The 18,763-nt window shown below is 23.6% G+C and overlaps 2 protein-coding genes across 3 annotated transcripts; both read left to right on the forward strand.

Annotated features, from left to right (window-relative positions):
* The first annotated feature begins 424 nt into the window (after window positions 1–424).
* LOC132927577 (uncharacterized) lies at window positions 425–8,821 on the forward strand. Its single transcript, XM_060992128.1, has 17 exons — window positions 425–829; window positions 2,252–2,421; window positions 3,284–3,332; window positions 3,747–3,823; window positions 3,952–4,028; window positions 4,636–4,704; window positions 5,023–5,124; window positions 5,188–5,433; window positions 5,513–5,596; window positions 5,977–6,054; window positions 6,118–6,255; window positions 6,504–6,595; window positions 6,820–6,884; window positions 7,357–7,400; window positions 7,509–7,948; window positions 8,239–8,411; window positions 8,477–8,821. Exons 1-17 carry the CDS (start codon window positions 672–674, stop codon window positions 8,572–8,574), a joined length of 2,160 nt encoding a protein of 719 aa, XP_060848111.1. The 5' UTR covers window positions 425–671; the 3' UTR covers window positions 8,575–8,821.
* A 1,792-nt stretch (window positions 8,822–10,613) lies between these two features.
* On the forward strand, window positions 10,614–17,386 carry LOC132924391 (protein tumorous imaginal discs, mitochondrial-like). Of its 2 annotated transcripts, XM_060988674.1 has the most exons (9): window positions 10,615–10,908; window positions 10,981–11,201; window positions 13,067–13,312; window positions 13,379–13,547; window positions 13,608–13,739; window positions 14,237–14,430; window positions 14,522–14,735; window positions 16,788–16,916; window positions 17,084–17,386. In XM_060988674.1, the coding sequence occupies exons 1-8, from the start codon at window positions 10,764–10,766 to the stop codon at window positions 16,868–16,870; spliced, it is 1,404 nt and encodes a 467-aa protein (XP_060844657.1). In that variant the 5' UTR covers window positions 10,615–10,763; the 3' UTR covers window positions 16,871–16,916; window positions 17,084–17,386. The 2 variants fall into 2 exon arrangements, with proteins under 2 accessions (XP_060844656.1, XP_060844657.1); XM_060988673.1 differs by lacking the exon at window positions 16,788–16,916 and having other exon boundaries at window positions 10,614–10,908.
* The last annotated feature ends 1,377 nt before the right edge of the window (window positions 17,387–18,763 follow it).

The raw sequence follows: 18,763 nt of genomic DNA on the forward strand, positions 1-18,763 counted from the left end.
CCATCATCGCATTTTTAAAACTATAAGAGCTTGATACACAAGAAACAACTTTACAAGCTAAAACGTAATTAACATATGTCTTTACCATAGAAAATAATATTTAGAACATTATACCATTAACTATTTAATTATTAGTTATATTACTTATTATTAAATTCAAAATTGTGACATTGCCAAAATTATACGTAGAGTAAAATATTACTTATTACTTATTAGTTATTACAAGTTTAGATCCAAGTTCATCGCTTATTGTTTGCATTCAATATTTCCAAATAATTATAATTATTTACTACTACACAAGTCTACACTGCAGTAATGCACGTTTGCATAGTTTGCGATTCTTTTGTTCCCGGTCCACAATAATAATTGACATTTGACAAGCTCATCGTCGTGATTGTCGGGCGGCAAGTGGTGGCGGCGGAGGCCCACTACTGGCAACCGCCACAATCGGGATTTCCGTCTTTTCATTTGCGAGTACTGAGTTGTGAGTGTTATTGTGGCTATTCTCTGATTTCTCTGTTGCTATGTGCATGATATGTAGCTATATTAGTCGTGGTAGTTTGAAACACTCGGTACTCGGTAGTCGCCCGTCGGTTAGCCAATTCGCCAATTGTTGTCGATGTTTACAAATTTGGTTCGTAATTGTACACTGTTCGTCGTTTCAATAAATCATGGATTTTTATAATAAACACTTCCACCGGCTGATCCGTAGTGTGGATCCAAACGGCATGTTGAATGTGCCACTTAACGTGTTCACTGATGGAAAATGTCTCGAGAGATATTTTAGAACGAATAACGATTTTCGGAAATTGGATGTGCCCTGGATGTGGTAAAAAATACGAATATACTATAATGTGTACCATTATGTTTGTACATTAGTATCAAACTTTTAAATTACTCTTACTGTTTTCTTTATACCCAAGAATAGTGTTTAAATTTACTGTATATTAACATAAATATATTTTTTAATTATAAGATTATTGTAGGTATCTTTTAACATTAACTCAAGTCGTAATAATTTATTCTCATAAATATTCTATACCAGCCTATAAGGTTTTATTCTATTTTCTAACACTTATGATTAGATGATTTATATTTTATTATAATATGTACAGTGTATAGTATGTAATTGTAATTCTAAAAATTTTATGTATTCTATAAATACCTACTTAGGAATTTTTGCTTGAATTCCAGGTAATGCATACCTTAATACCTATATAATGCTTATACATCAACATTGACAATTTGAACTTTTTAATAATAATAAAATAAAGTATTTGTACTTACATAAATTAAGTATTTAATTGATGAGCAGTGAGGTGTTTACAGGGTAGGCTGACTAAGCCCGGGCCTACCCAATTTTAATGTGACTATTTTGTTTTTTTTTTTTCACAAATAAAAATGTTATTAATATTTATTATTGAATATTATTATTATACCTATATCCTATGTGATAATTAATCTTCCCTAATAGTTATAATTATAAATGCACTACACTCTATAGAACAGAACAGACCTACCCAATTATTTTGTGCTGGACACGTTACTGTTGATGAGCTGCTTGAAAAATTTAAAATTACTAAAATATTAATAAAACTATAAGTTATGAACTTTACCTAACCTAACTATGTAATAAATAGGTACCTAACTATAAGTTGAAAAAAATCTGCCATATAAAGTTTAATTTGTATTAATTATCTTATTTTAGTTTGACAGTTATTACTACTTATTTAATACATTGATTAATAATGCCTTATCACTGCGGTTTCCTTACAATTGAAAATCAAATACCTATAAAAAAAAAAAGTATCCAGTAATTACTTATAAGTATAAATTATGAATATACAAGAAAAATAATATTTATGATTTTAAAATTCCATTGCACTTATCAGTTGTCTATTGTCTTTCTAGTCATTAAATCAGTTTTCTAGTTATATCAATTTTATTCCTATTTTCTACATTTATAAAAATAAATACATTTATATTGTAAGTATATTTTTTTTAGCGCATTGTTAAGTATAAGCAGTTTAAATTTTTTCCTTTGGCTTATTATTTAATATGATCAACATTTTAATGTGTTTATAATAATAAAAAATAATATAAAATCAAATTGTGGAAATTTACTGGAAATTAAATTAAAAACAAAAGTAACTTTATAAAATGTCCTATTTAAATAATTAAATATAAATACAATTTACTTTTTGATAAATGTTGTTTTTGTTGATAATGTTCATACACTTTTCTGTTTCAGTGATCAATTAATTATACTTTTGCACAACTTTGAGGATGTAGTTGCTATTTCTTCAACCTTAACATTTTTACAAAATGACTTTCAACGTATTAAATATCCATTTGTTTTGATAAGTCAAGCTTATATTGGCTTAATTTTAATACATACAAATGCTACAAAAGTGTATTACAGTAAGTTTATTTTTATAATAATAGAGAGTGGTTCTTTGAAGCAAGTTATGATAATTTAACTAGTATAAACAGAGCTGTGCCATGGGGGGGCAGGGGGCATGCGCCCCGGGCACATGGCTTAAAGGGGGCGCCAAAAAAATTGAAATGCATAATGATAAATAAAATAGGGGGGCAAATATTTTAGTTTTGCCTTGGGCGCCAAATCTTAACGGTATGGCTCTGAGAATAAAATGTATTTTTGCTATATTCAATTAAATGGTCTCAATAAAGGTTATAAACGTACTTAACAATTTACACTGTCATACATATTATATTATGTCATAATTTATGACTCATAAATATAATAAAGAAAATTCTTGGATTAATAAACTTACTTGAGAATTTAAATTACTATTTTGTATTTAAGTCTGACCAATATTAGAAAATAGTGTGGTTGTATCTTGTATAGCCTCCCTTTCTGCAATTTGACAAAGTTCAACTCTGGTTATTTTGATATTGATCTACTGGTTTATTGTTAGGTATTGAACATCTTTCATACACTTATTTCTTTGTTTTAGTTAAATTAGGCCTTTAGCTAAATGTAGGTGTATACCCTACCAAAAGTTTCTAAAAAGATTGTTGTATGGTTAAGTTGATTCATCTTATTTATTATCCTTACTCAACTTCAAGGTCACTCTTCATCAAAATTATTCTATTATTTTTTCGTAACTATTTGTTCGAATAATTGTTTGAAAAATGAGCCTATCAGGCAATTAATATTTATAGCCAATGAGGCTATATATATATATATCTTTATTCATATATATATATATAAATTCATGTAAATATTTAAGTTTCCTTTGATTAAAAAAAAAATGTTTAGGTTATTGTACTAATTCAACAACGGCCTTGTATAAGAATAAAATAGCTGTGTAAGTATAAATATATATTTATTTTATTATAAGAATTATTTACATTATTATTCAAAGTATTTAATCTGGTGTTTAATAAATTTTTTTTATGTATTTTATAGAATGTTTATTACAATTATAATGTATATATAGTACATTAAATAGAATATATATATATTTAAAGATATAATTTATCTTATTAGATATTAATAATAAAGATAATGATTTGCCCTATGATCATTTGAGTACTTATTTTATAAAATGTCCAGGCATTTCTCAAATTTCCCACTTTAAGTTATGTACCTTATGCAATAAAAATAATGATGGAATCTATAAGCTGTAACTTAAGAATGATTAGAAATTTTATAAACGCCTAATTGTATACTTTGTGTTTGACTTATGTACTTATGTCTATATAAATTGATTTTAACTCAGAGTCAAAATACCAAAAAAGAAACAAAAAAGGGAATCCGATGCTACTAATGAATCACATAACATTGAATCTACGCAAAGTAAATTTTTTTATTTATTATTTTTTTCTAATAAATGATAAAAATTAAGTTATTAGATGACTAATATTCGTAAATTAAGTTAAACTGTGTTGTTAATTGATCTGATTAACACATTTAATATATTTTAGGCCGGAAAGTTCAATCATCAAATCAACATCAAGCATCTAGTTTAGAAACAAACCGCAATGAGATAGATATTCTTATAGTAAGTCATGTTATTATATACATAGGATTTTAGTTTTGTTGTCCATTATAGATTCTAATAATGAAATTATTGGTAATTGGTCTATAATAAAACATTGGTATTTGAATTTTGAATGTAAAACAATTAGGATAGGCAGTAGGAACAACAAGTTGTTTACATATCAATAACAACAATTTACAGGCATTTTATATAGTTAAATATTTTACAATAACAATATTTAAGTTTTAGGTAACAATTTAACAATCAATTACTAAGTAATATGTAATTATACAAAAAAAACTACTAGTATAAGTAATTTATTTTCTATGATGTGCGTGACTAATAGATTTATAGTCGATAGGTTATTTATATTTTATTTTAATAAATAATATATTGTAATATATCCATAGAATAAATTATTAATAAAAAAATATAAATTAAAAGTTATCTGCATTATTATATTTGTATGAGTGTAAAAAAAAATTGTAAGACTTTATAGTCTTATTTTAGTTTGTTAAAAGTATATTGAACAAATACTAGGTTATTGTAATAAAACAATACATTGTTAGCTAATTTTATATATATTAATTACTAACTTAATCTTATGTTTTGTTATTAATTTGTATAGAATCGTCCAATACACACTTTAAATACTACAGAAATGAAACAACTTGAGACAAATGTTCCAAACCAAATAGTTAGTATATTTAAATAATTTACAAAATATAATATTTTAGTTTCTCAGTAAATAATTATGGTTAAAATGTTACGGAATCAATCAATTATTTTGTACAATTTAAATTATATTTAATATATTTTGAAAATATTATTACAAAAACTGTTTTATGCTAATATTTATTAATAAACTAAGATCTATTTTAAATTTAAAATATTAATAAATAACTATTGCTGTTATGTACTAATTCAAGTTTCAGAGCTAGCCTAGTGCTTAACTTTTATTGTGTTTCTAGATATTATATACAATTTTTAATTATTAAATGCTTATTTTGTATAGGCTCTTAGTGTGCCAATACCGCATAATCAAAATATGCTTAGTGTGAACACTGAAGAAAATATTGGTGATGTTTATAAAATATCAGATTTAGACCCACTACAAGTTGTTAATTCAACATTTTGGTATTGTTGATTTATTATTATAAAAGTATATTATTTTTTTTAGTTATTCATTCAACCAACTGAAGAATTTCCAGTTATTAATCAAGATGTTTTCACTGATGAGAATCCTCTTTTATCCAAAAATGATTTTAGACTGCAATTAATGGACTTTGATGTACAGCCTAAAAATAATGTACCACAACAATTTATAGAACAATCACAATATACAATAAATTTACTAGATCAACAAATTAGAACAGAATTACCTCAGCATTCAACAAATCTACAAGAACAACAATTACAAGTTAAGGTACAATTGTATGATTAGGAAAAAAAGTTATCTTAAAATTGTATCAAAATAAATAATAAAATAAAAATAATGTTTTTAGAAAACTAATGATAATTGTACTCCTGAAAATTTAACAAATCAATCACTAAAAAGAAAAAGATCTAATTTACTTCTAAAGAAAAAAGTAAGTTTCTTTTTAGTAAATATATTTTTTACTTATTTACTGTGGATACTGGTATATTCATAAATATTTTGAATTATTATATTATTTATTTATCCTGTTGGTAAAGTACATGTATATTCATACACTCGATTAAGTTTATTTAAACTACTGAAAATATAACTAATTATTAATTCATTATAGTATAGTTATCAAAAATTATTATACGATAATGGAGGATATTCTATGGAGGTTAAAAATATACCACTAAAATTGCTAAAAATGTAAAAATAACAAAATTAGAAACTATCTTTTCAAAATTCTAACACAAAATTTAAAATACCCTTAATATATAGGTAATAATAAAAGATATAATCATTTTTATTTATTATAATTTTATATAGTTTAAGAAAAAACAGATTGAACAAAACAGTAAAGTACTTAGAAACAGGTTGAAGAAACTTCAAGGAGAAATGTTTGATGTAATAATTTTAACTATTATTTACAAGTAGTCATTATCATTTAACTATTGTTTATTTCATTAGAGACCACTTGAATGTATGATGTTGAAGTGTACTAATCAATCTATAGATCATTTACCCATAAGATATGCTATGTACCGTTATAAACTTATTATACCATTTGCTGCTCTTACATTAAATATGGAATTAGAAGAAAACAAAGTATTGTATACTTTAATGTATTAAAAAATTCTAATTTCTGTTTTTGAATCTCATATTATATCTATAATTAACAAACTATTTTTTAATCATTCTCAATAGTTTGTAATTAATTTTATTATTATCATTCATAAAAATTAATATAAATAAAAAACAAGTTTAATTATATTGTTCTTTATACTTAGTCTCTTAGTACAATTATTAATCGTTATAATTAATTCTAAAATTATTTTTATAAATATTATTATCAGAATTTAGATGATGTTTTTAATAGTGAAATGACCATGGATAATTACAAAACCAATGAAGAAAAATTAAACGACTGCAATACTTCAAACATTTGGTATGTAATATATTTATTTCTCTAATTTAATATTAAAATGAAATATGTTACATAATTAAGATGATATTTATTTTTTGTTATTTTAATCTATTTAATTGGTGTAAATATAACACTTGTAAGTTATGATCATCTTAATCTAATTATCAAAATATATTTAATAATTAAAGAATAACAGTAATATTTATTCTTATAATAAAAATGATTTAATAATTTTATTTTTACAGTATTTATAAACATTGCAAAAACAATTCATTACCTCATTTAACTCTACTTCCTTTAGTTGAAGAATGTAAGTAATCACTATTAATATATATTTGGCAATTTGGCATACAATGTGCAATTTATCATTAAAAATGTTTATTATAATATAAATAACTAACTAAAATTATACTTTTCTTGTATGGTTAACATAACAATAAGAACCTTCTTTTATATCATGCTATTTATATTAAGAACAAATTGTTATATCTTCTATTCTGTCCAGTGAGTGAACATATACATTTATCAATTCTGTGCATTCCCCCATTCAATAAACTGCCATTGAGCTGGTTCCACTATGGCTGAATGTCACTTGAGGGTGTGCAGAAGAATTGATTTTTCTCTGGACACCGTATGTTCTCTTATTGGAAAGTGTATAATACATTTTTCATTTTTTCTTTTAGAACTATTTAATTGAACAAAGAATAAATATAATAATTGTTTAATATAGTAATTGTAGGATAATAAAATAACTTTATATATATTTTTTTAATGTATTCTAGGTTTAACCAATAATAGTTTAGTATGGCGAGATACAATTAATGAGGTAAACATTATTTTTTCTATTAACATAAAAAAAATTAAAGTATAGTTAAAAAATTGTCTTTAATAATTGTAAAATTTTCGGTTCAAAAATTTATTATTCCTATTTTAGATAAATAATAAGTTGGAAGATAGTTTAAGAGAAATTTCTCCCATCTCAAAAATTGATCAGACCAAGTGGAAGAAATTTAAAGACAAATTAAATTATAAAGTGAATCAAAGTTTAGTAGCCCATAAAACACTAGTTGGCCCTGAATTATCTCATATAGATATACCACAACCTCTTATGGCATTTCCATCTCTTAGTGAAGTTGATAAACTTTTAAATGGTAAAACAATGATTGAACCACACAATTCAACTGAGATGCCTCCATTTAATACAGAAAATATTTGTCCCATGCCTTCTTTGTCTATAATAACAAAATCTGGATCACCTCAATTGTTACCACCCGAAAAGTCTTTGATTAATCATGTTGAATTAAACATTAATATTGACCAAGAAAATAATGTGATGAATCGATTTGAACAGAAAAAACTGCAGAATATTCAAAAGTAAGTATTTTGGTTAAGGGGTCGCCACACTAACATTTGTTTTCTCTTTCTAACTCCCACATAATATAGAAAAAAAGATGGTCAATGCACAAGGAATATACTTCTTTATAAAATATATAATAGGTGCCTTTGCTTAAACTAAACCAGAGAGTTGTAATCGTGGAAATAAGGATTATCTTTGTTCCTATATTATGTGGGAGATAGACAGAAAAAACAAATGTTGGTGTGGCGACCCCTTAATATAAATGTATATACTAAAACAAAATCATATTATTTTATTTTATTTATAGTGTTGCTGAACAAATTGAAGAATGTCATCGACTATCTATTGACATAAAAAAAATAATATCTAATATTTTAAAACAATTTCCTAAAAATTGTTCACGTTTGATGTTTACTGATATTTGTCCTATTCACATAACTAATAGACGATATGCTATTTCAGTTTTGGTAGAGATTCTAGGTTAGTATTTGTACAAATTAAAATTGATATTTTTTTTATAATTATTTTGTGCATTTATTTCCAAGGATTACATAAAGATGGAATCCTCAAATTAAATCAACCTTCTAAAGCAACAAACCCCTCATCTATTTCAATTGAAATAATTAATTACAATTTTTTTTGAATGTCCTTTTTGTAATTTTAGTTTTATATTGTTTTTATTTACTGATGTTTATACAATGATCTTTCTATACTGTACAATTTAATAATTATTTTTCGATGAAAATCAAAAGTTAACTTTTTTATATGTTAAAATGTAAAATATTAGTTCCAGTTTTAATTTTGATCTCTTTTATCTATATGATATATATTTGACTGTTCTTAATATAACTATTAATATATTTTTTGTTTGTTTTTAAATATATTTTTCTTTATACCATTGGGCTATTATATATATTTTTAATAGTAATATAATTTCCAAACTTGCTAAGAAGTTTAACTGGTTCTTATTAGTTTAAATGTATTAAATGCACTATAAAAAGTCTTCTGTTATACTAGAACTGTTAGAAGTACACTATTAACAGTACATATTTTTTTTTTCATATAAATATTTAATCAAAGATTCAGACAAATGACAATACAACATTTAATCAATAATTTCAATTTTGTGATAATGATTAATGTTAATATTTATCTTAAATAACTTAAATGGTTTTTTCTGCATTTGTTATAAAAGGCCAAGTTTTTGCCTACTACTACTACTAGTGTTCTACTATTATAACTATTTAACAACTTTAGTTAAGTACCTTTAAATTGGCTGTTATTAGTTGGCTATACTATAACAGAGTTAACAAAAAATTAAAACTTGAGAAAACATAAGAGAATATAACAATCAGAGTAATGTTTTAATAATCAGATCAGAAATAACATCAGAATAAGAAATGTTGTCAGTACAATTCCTAAACATAATTTACAAAACTGATTATTTTATTATTTCCCTGTCAAAGTGCTAACCAGAATAATGCATATTATGACTAAAAATGAAAATAGTTGATTGAATGTTAAATTTATAGTGATCTATAAGATGTGGTATATTTTAAATGTCTATCTATTAATTAGATTCTAGTTGATAGTTAACTCTAATAAACATATACGCCATAAAGAGTGAATTTCAGTACAAAAATAAAATTTCTGTTATATTAAAATATAATTTAATATGTTTATTACGTATACATATTATCTGAATTTTAATAAGATTTATATTTATAATACTTGTGTAGTATTAATCAGTTCATCATTTTTGTATGCAAGTAAGTAATTATAATTAATGATAGTCTTAAGTCTAAATAAAAACTTTTTATTTGAGGTACCATATATCATAGTTTTCATACCCACCTTTTTTTAGACTAAGAACAAAATGAAAGTTTCTTTAACACCAGTTAATTCATATCAACTAGCAATAAAAAAATATACCTGTGTTAATAACTAATCCAACACTGTTTAAGCATCAAATTTAGATAACTATACTATTGTTACGTTACATATTATGTAGTTAATTTGCTATTTGCTTCTCAAAATATATTCTAATCGTCAAAGATTCTAATATTCTATAACTATAATATGTATACTCTCTACGTTATTATAATGTAGATACCTATAAGACCGTAATATTATTCTAATTTTTATGTAGGTATAGGTATATGTTTTTATTATATCTTATGTCTAAAATAATATATTGTACTTTGATTTTACAACTGGTCTAGAGTCTAGACTATTAGTGATACCGATACGTGAAGTAACAATGATAAGTTTGTCTTATCGCTTATTAAGAATTACTCTATGATAGGTATACATTTATATATTATATTTTATTATATTCCTAACTTCATTCCATTACCTATAATAGAAACTTCGAGATGGTAAAGATTGGATGATTATCGATATATCGTATACATTATATCGATAACTGTAAAAATGGTTTGATTTTGATTAATTTCTATAAACATATTATCTTTAATTCGTAAATCATAAATCATAAATTTCGAAATTTAAATGGATTGTTTTTTGGTAACGGTCAAAAAAATTATACGTTTTTAAATGTCATATTGGAGCAATCCGATCATTCGATATTTCAATGTAAGTGATTATATTAAAATATCGATATTTTTGTTAAATCGATAGATTACTGCCATCCATATTTCCTGCCCGGCATTAGTATCATACTACTTACTATCACGCGTTCATTTTTCGTGGTTTGTAATTTTCAATACCTTTAATTTTTCATTATTTCATATATTTAAGCAATTAACGTTATTAATGCATCTTGATTACATTTTTAAAACACTGAAACGAGACAATTAAAATTTCATCACAATGAACAGTATGAAAATAAAACTATTGATTTCTTATAAATATTACTCTCCATCTCTGTTGTGTAATTTCCAAAAATTAAACCATCACATATTTTCATCTTCTCTCAGTTATTCCACATTATGTAATAAACGTTTATTTCAACACTGTAAGTATTAATTTACAATTGTATTTTATATTATAATGAAAATATTATATTTATCATTGTTTTGTGTTTCAGTTGTCAAACCACTGAATTCTTATAGTTATAAAAGTATACACACCACAAGCTATTTAAGTAATAAAAAGGATTTTTATAACATATTAGGAGTACCAAAAAACGCTTCTCAAAAAGAAATTAAGAAAGCTTATTACCAACTTGCTAAGAAATTTCATCCAGATACTAACAAGGGAGATCCTAGTGCAAGTAAAAAATTTCAAGAAGTTTCTGAAGCCTATGAAGTAAGCATAGTATATTTATTATTAATTATTTTTTATAGATCTTATAATTGGTTGATTTTGATATTTTAAACAGTATACCCCTACCTGTTAGCATCATTCTTGGTTTGGTTAGTTGTGAGCTATAATAATTGTCAGCAATTTTTTTTTATTTACTTAGGTACCTGCTTATTTTGACTCATCTAAATAAATTATCTGATACTTTTATTGGTATAGTTGTTTTTCTCTTTAAATAAAAATCAAACTTTTTATAGAAGCATGAAAAGTATTTCTTATTTATATAATAGTTTTTATAATAATTAAACTTGTTGTAATAATTTAAATATTTCTACACAAGAGAACTAATAATACAAGGCAAGCTCTAAATAGTATTAATTAGTAAAATATAATTTATAGCATTCATAAGGGATACAAGTACATAAAAAAAACATCCTAAAAATGTAAGTTTGTCAAATTTCAAATAGCTATACCAGAAATGTTGTTGATACATTTTTTTGTGAATGATTCCAAATTATGTCAATAAATATCATTCACATATTCTAAATGATGCTAATTTGAGTTATATAGCTGATCATTAAAGACGCTACAATTTAGTTAGCATTATGATAAAACTATTGATTTTTTATTTATGTATTATACAATTATTATTTCATGTGTTCATGCAAGTTGTACGTTGATATTTTAATGTATACATTTTTAAGATTTTATTTTAAACCCTAATATTTTTATTGCTATGGTAAGTATACTTAAATATGATATACAGTTAACGCAGTGTTTCTCAACCTTTGTATTATGACGACATATTATTAAAAATGTTCATACTTAGTGACACACAATAAGAAAAAAAATAAGAATGATACCTATTAATTTTTGTAAATATAGTGTCAACAAGGTTAGTGCATTTAATATTAGTATTTCTCGCGATAAGTTTGGACTTACCCGGCGACACACTGGTTGAGAAACACTGAGTTAACGTGTTAACTTTTAAGTATCAGTTATTTATAAAATAATTTATAAAGTTCGGATGTTTTATTGAAAAGCACCTCCATATATATTTGAGACTAATGCATTTTAAAATGCTTATTAAACCTTATTTCAAAATTAAAATATAAAAAAAAATCCAATGACATTCACTAAAAAATATTCTTACTTTAAAATCTTATAATAGATCAATTTTATTGACTTCAATATTTAATATAACAGTTAAATGGTTAATTAAGAATGAAGAATTTTGTAGGTATATTATGAATTTGTTAGACAAAGACAATGTATGCAGGTGTAGCATCTTTTTAATTTACTAGAATTTTTTTTTATTATTTGTTAAAATAATTTGTTTTAATTTAATATTTTTTTAATTATTGTAGTTTTTGTTCAATTATTAAATAATAGGTATTATTTTAAATATTTATAAATGATACATAATATCAGTTAGGAAAGTCAGCGATTTTTTTAAACTTGTTAAGTTAACATAAGAAAAAGTTAGTTAAGTTAATATGTATTTAACTAATATATTTTTTATAACTTTGTTAAGTTAAAGATTAATGGATAAAAAATTAACTAAATTAAATCAACTTCATTAAAAAATTAATTATTTTCGATTCGTTAAGAAAAATAGGTTACTTACAAAATTAATGATAAATTTGGAAATTGTTTCAAGGTAAGGTTTCTGTGCCCGTGTTGTTATCCATGTATGCTTTGTAATTTATAGTATTTACTAGGTATTAGAGTAAGCAGTTAATGATTCACTCAACTCTTCTCCCATCTATTAAAGAGTTAAAATAGTATGATTATATAAATGATACAAGTTCTACTATTAGCTCTATTATCTAATTTCTTTTCACACTTTAATTATTTTATATTATTTACAGGTGTTAGGAGATGAAAAAAAAAGAAGCACATATGATACATGGGGATCTACTGGTAATCCAAACCATATGGGTGGACCTGGTGGAGGTACAGGAAATGATAATTTTCAAAATGCATGGAGTTACCAGTCTAATGTAGATGCTGAAGAATTATTCAGAAAAATATTCAATCAAAGTGGGTTTGGGCAAAATAGTTCGTTTGAAGAAGATTTTGCCGATTCAAAATTTGGATTTGGAGCTGCTGAAGAAGTAATCATTGCTTTTAAGTTAAAAAAAAGTTTTGAATTAATTATTTTTTAAATTAATTTTAATTAGATTGTTGTTAAAATTTCATTTGAGCAAGCTGCTCGAGGTGTGAATAAAGATTTAAATTTAAATGTGGTTGATATTTGTCCAAAATGCCGTGGTTCTCGCTGTGAAATAGGGTATAAAGCAACAACATGTACACATTGTAATGGAACTGGAATGGAAACAGTATCACGAGGTGGGTACAGAATTTGTAATAAGTATTTTTTTTTTAAATTAATTGTATAAATCATTTTAGGTCCCTTTTTAATGAAGTCAACATGTAGACAGTGTCAAGGAAGTAGAGTTGTAATAAAAAATCCCTGTATAGAATGTCACGGGAAAGGAAGCACTGTACAACACAAAAAAGTAACAGTACCAGTTCCAGCAGGTACATATTTGATTTTGAATAATGTTACTGCATTTATATTAAATTTAAGGCTGTATTTTAATACTCATAAATTATAATAAATATTAAATTGAAAATAAGGTATGCTTTATGATATTAACAATTAAATTATTATTTATTTTAACTTAAATACTTTTTATAACTAATCTTTTAAAATTATAAAAATTGTAATACCTATGTAACTATTAACCTTTTAATACTATTATAAGGGCTATACATTTTATAGTATACATACTTATTATTTAAGTTTATTTATTCAACAAATAAATTCTAAATGCTTGTAAATAATGTATAAGATAAATAAAATGTATTCAAACAATTAATGTAATTTAGGTGTATAAATATCATATCCTTTAAAATATCATAAAGTAGATATGTAATTTCTTAAAAATATTTTTAATAAACCTTTCATATTTTTGTATTGTATAATAAAATGTATGAATAGATTAAGTTTAATGTATTATCATTATTTTGAATAGGAATTGAAGATGGACAAACTATTAGAATCTTGGTCAATAGAAATGAAGTTTTTGTTACTTTCAAAGTTGAAAAATCTGATTATTTTAGAAGAGATGGTTCTGATATACATACAGATGCTAAAATTTCTATATCCCAAGCATTATTAGGAGGATCTATTAGAGTTAGAGGCATTTATGATGACCACACAGTACAGGTAATATTTATAAAGTTTTTATTAATTATATAAACTATGTATTAAATATTTATTATATTTAATGTAACTCTGTTTTAATTTATTTTAAAAGATTTCTCCTGGTACTAGTTCACACACCAAAATTAGATTAATCAAACAAGGAATGAAAAGAGTGAATTCCAATCTACTCGGTGACCATTATGTTAATATTAAAATAGATGTTCCTAAGTATTTAACAAAGAAGCAAGAAGCATTGGTCAAAGCTTATGCAGAGCTTGAAGAATCTACACCTGGAACAATAAAAGACTTACATTATAAAAAAGATGGTAGATAAATTATTTAAATAAATTATATAAATATTTCTAGTTTACTAATAAATAGCGTACATAAACTTGGTACTTACTACTATTGATTAAATTACTCTTGTTTCTAATACCAGAAAAGTATACAACCATTTTTTTTTGAACTAATTTTAAAATTTATATTTAATCTAAGATGCTATATAACTACTGTTTAATTTTACACTTAACGCAGTATTTAATGTTTGATAGATGAGGTAACTGTAAACAATTGTACATAATATTATAGTTTATGGTTACCATTAACTCGAAATAAAATTTTGTTTTGACTACTAGCTTTTAATTTTAAGAAATTTCTACACAACCTCCAAAAAATATATATTTTTGAAGAAATTGAATTAATAAATACAATATGTGTAATGTTAACATGCATAAATAAAATAATTTTTAAATTTCTGATTAATTAATTATAAGTTGTATAAAAATCAAAAATTGATACAAGTTTAACGTATATAAAGAATTATGAAAATGTCAAAGATATAAATAATTTAAGATTTGCTTACGTCTTAAAATTACTAAAAAGAATACTTTGAATAAAATTAATACTTTTGTATGCGTCACTGCGACATATCAATATACTTTCAATATAATAATGTTATTCTCTTAGTTTTCATAGTCTGGGAATTTATTTAATAATATAGCAGTTGGTTTCTAACTATCTTTTAATATTAAACAAGACAAGTATACTTCTGTTTGGTCAACAAAAAAAATTAACATTACTTTTAATTAATTTTCTACCTATATACGATTTTTGTTTATTTTTAATTAATAATTATTTGTTAAAATTATTATATTAATTTTATAAATGTTAAAAACATGATTTCTAATTGTCACTTATTTAATTTTATAACATGACAGAAACAAATTATTAATTTAAATATATTTTGTTGAGTTTTGTGAATATTTACAAAATATAAATTTAGTTACAACTTATAATAAAAAAATATTTGAACTTAAACTAATAACTGCTACTTTACTGCTTATGATATTATAAGTAGGGTCCGGATTTATGTTTTTACATAATGTCTCTGAATATATGCAGTCTTGCGAGAATAAAAATTGTAGACGATTCATTGTACAATTAATTCACAAGAAAAAGTTTTTTTAGTTTATTTGACAATATTTCATTGGTTATAAAATATTTTGGAATATTTGGTCCATTTTGAGTAAAAAAATGCTGATTCCTTATAATTTCAATAAAAAAATACCTGGAAAAAATGTTTTGGATCATTTATGGTAAATGGAAATAATAATTACTATAATTTATTTTTGTATCATTTTGATAAAAAACAAAATTACGCAATCATAGTACCTTAGAAAAACCAGAAGTCTCACTTTTCTAGTATTACATGGGTTCTTATGTTTTTATGTTCTCCGATGCCCTAACTAAAGATATAATATAATAATATTATGTCTATGGCCACAACTATCAATACAACATTACAACTTATTGTCACAATAAATATTGTACATAATTTTATTATTAAATAATATCATTGATTATAAATACTACCACAGAATACTACTAGTATTTATATAATATGTATTAACCATTGAAATAATGTAATATAATATATAATATTATGTCAATGGTATTAAAAATCTTTAAGTAGTAAAACATAAATTTATTCCGGCTATACTGATACCACTGATACACTTAACCAATTTTTGATTTTTATTTCGATCCATACTGATAAAAGCAAAATATTTGCTTATCAAGTGTTCAAAATCCAATTACTTTATTTTGATATTATGTTGCGTTTGAGGTTTTAAAATTAACAAAATAAAAAACTAGTCATAAATTAAATATTTAATGAATAATATAAATATACATAGAAAAATTTTGCACTTTTTTAGAGAATATAAGCATCATATTTTAGGCATATTTAGAGATAGATTATAAATCCGGACCTAAATTATAAGATATCAATCTTTATTTTCATTAAATATTAAGTAAATAATTAAATTTAGTTTTTTTTTAAATTATGAATATAATTCAAAAATAGTCGCTTTTTTTAGGCCCATCAGCTGATCAAACACAATCAACCCAAACAGCTGATGATGGGATTTTCACAAAAATAAAAAAAGCACTATTGGGATAATTTACATTTATTGGAACAAAAGTCACTTAATCAATCAAAGTTCAAAGTAATTACTTTTTTGTATATAACTACTTGTATTTTGAGAAATAAATAATATAAAAACTTATCTGAAATCCCAGTCTATGATAAAGGAGAGATTAATCTTTTTAACTTATAAATTAGTATATTATAAATTTTGAATATTAATAATTAATTTGTGATTTTTTTTTACAGGTAGTAAATCATTTGATCAAGAATCGTCAGAAAAAGAAATGTTAGATAATTTACGTTCTATACTAAGAAATCAAAACGATAAATAAAGCTACCATTAAAACTTATTTATCATTTGTGTTATATAAGATATTACAATGTCATTGTGTAATTATCTTACACCCATTATAAAACACATTATTTGTCCTTCTATAATTCAAATAGTTCACATAGTTTTTGTGAAGTACATTATAATGTTTACATTATTGACTATTTGTAAAACTTATAAGTAGTTTTATTTGTTAATATACAAAAACATTTTAAAAATGATTGTTTATTTTTTTCATCAAATTATAAAACTAGTAAAATATTTTAAATTTGATTGCTTGGATATATAACTGACTATTTAATTTGTTCAATTTAAGATTACATTACTAATGAACTTTAAAATATAAATATTTTAAACATTCATTTAATTTCATAAGTAATTCTTGTTTTTTATTTTATTTTGTCTGTAAATATATAATAAATAGGGTCTCTACTGTTATATTAAACATCTAATTAAATATTATACTGTAATATTAAAATTAGTTTATGGTCAAACTGTATAGTTTAAAATATAATTCTATACATTTATTAGTTAATCATAATTTTTTTTAGTATTTATATTATATTAGTGGTATACAGTGTCATAGCTAGTATTTTTAAGAGGGAGAGGTGATTAAAAAAATCTAATAAAATCTATACAATTTCTTTTGTCATTTGTCACTAATAATTTGTACTAGAACATATTTTGGACAAATATATATTTGCAGGCCTATCAGGAAATCAGGATTTTCCCAGTGGGCTCCTGTCTATATCAAATTATGGGGTCCCCAGTTTCAACACTGTATTTTATGTTTTTAATGTTATTTATAATATAATAATAATATCGAACTATATACAATTTGGAAAGTTTTTTTTATTGGTAGGTATTTGATGTTTATAATTAAAAATGAATTAAATACTTTTGCGTTTACGTTAATAATACATGACATTGTGTATAGACATATAGTATGTTTTCTAGGCAGTTTACCAATTGTGCTCTATACATTTTAGAGTCGATAGACCAATTTCGCTCAAAACGTTTTATAATACCTAAGGTTTAAGGAAAATGTATTAGTTATAATTATTATATAATAAATGAAAACACTAAACTGCAACTTTTTTGTGAGTTTTAATACATAATATAATTTAAATAATTAAATAATTTTTTTTCGCATTATACAAGTTATTTTTTGATTGTTTATTATTCAAAATTAAATATCAGTTATATTACATTATAATTCATTTCATAAGATTCCTGATACTATTAATTAAATACCCAGTCACTTTAACCAGTAATCAATTGATCAATAAATAAGTTTTAATTTTCAAGTATTTTAATATGTGTTATACAAGCACAATTGGTATACTACTGACCCTAAACAAAAATTTTGTGTTAGGCGCAATTAGTCCATGCTCGTTTTCTATGTATATTATGGATAATAAATATATTACTATTACCTATTATAATGTATCGTATGTATGAGTGGCTGTAAAAAGTTTTTGAGTGGTGTTCAGAAAAGAAAAAAAGAACAAAAATGATCTTTTAATGACAAGCGCTTCTAAGTGCAATAAAATAACGAGATTTTTTTTCTATATGTAAAAATTATTTAAGAAATT

The sequence above is a fragment of the Rhopalosiphum padi genome, chromosome 3, assembly GCF_020882245.1.
Source record: "Rhopalosiphum padi isolate XX-2018 chromosome 3, ASM2088224v1, whole genome shotgun sequence".
NCBI lineage: Eukaryota > Metazoa > Arthropoda > Insecta > Hemiptera > Aphididae > Rhopalosiphum > Rhopalosiphum padi.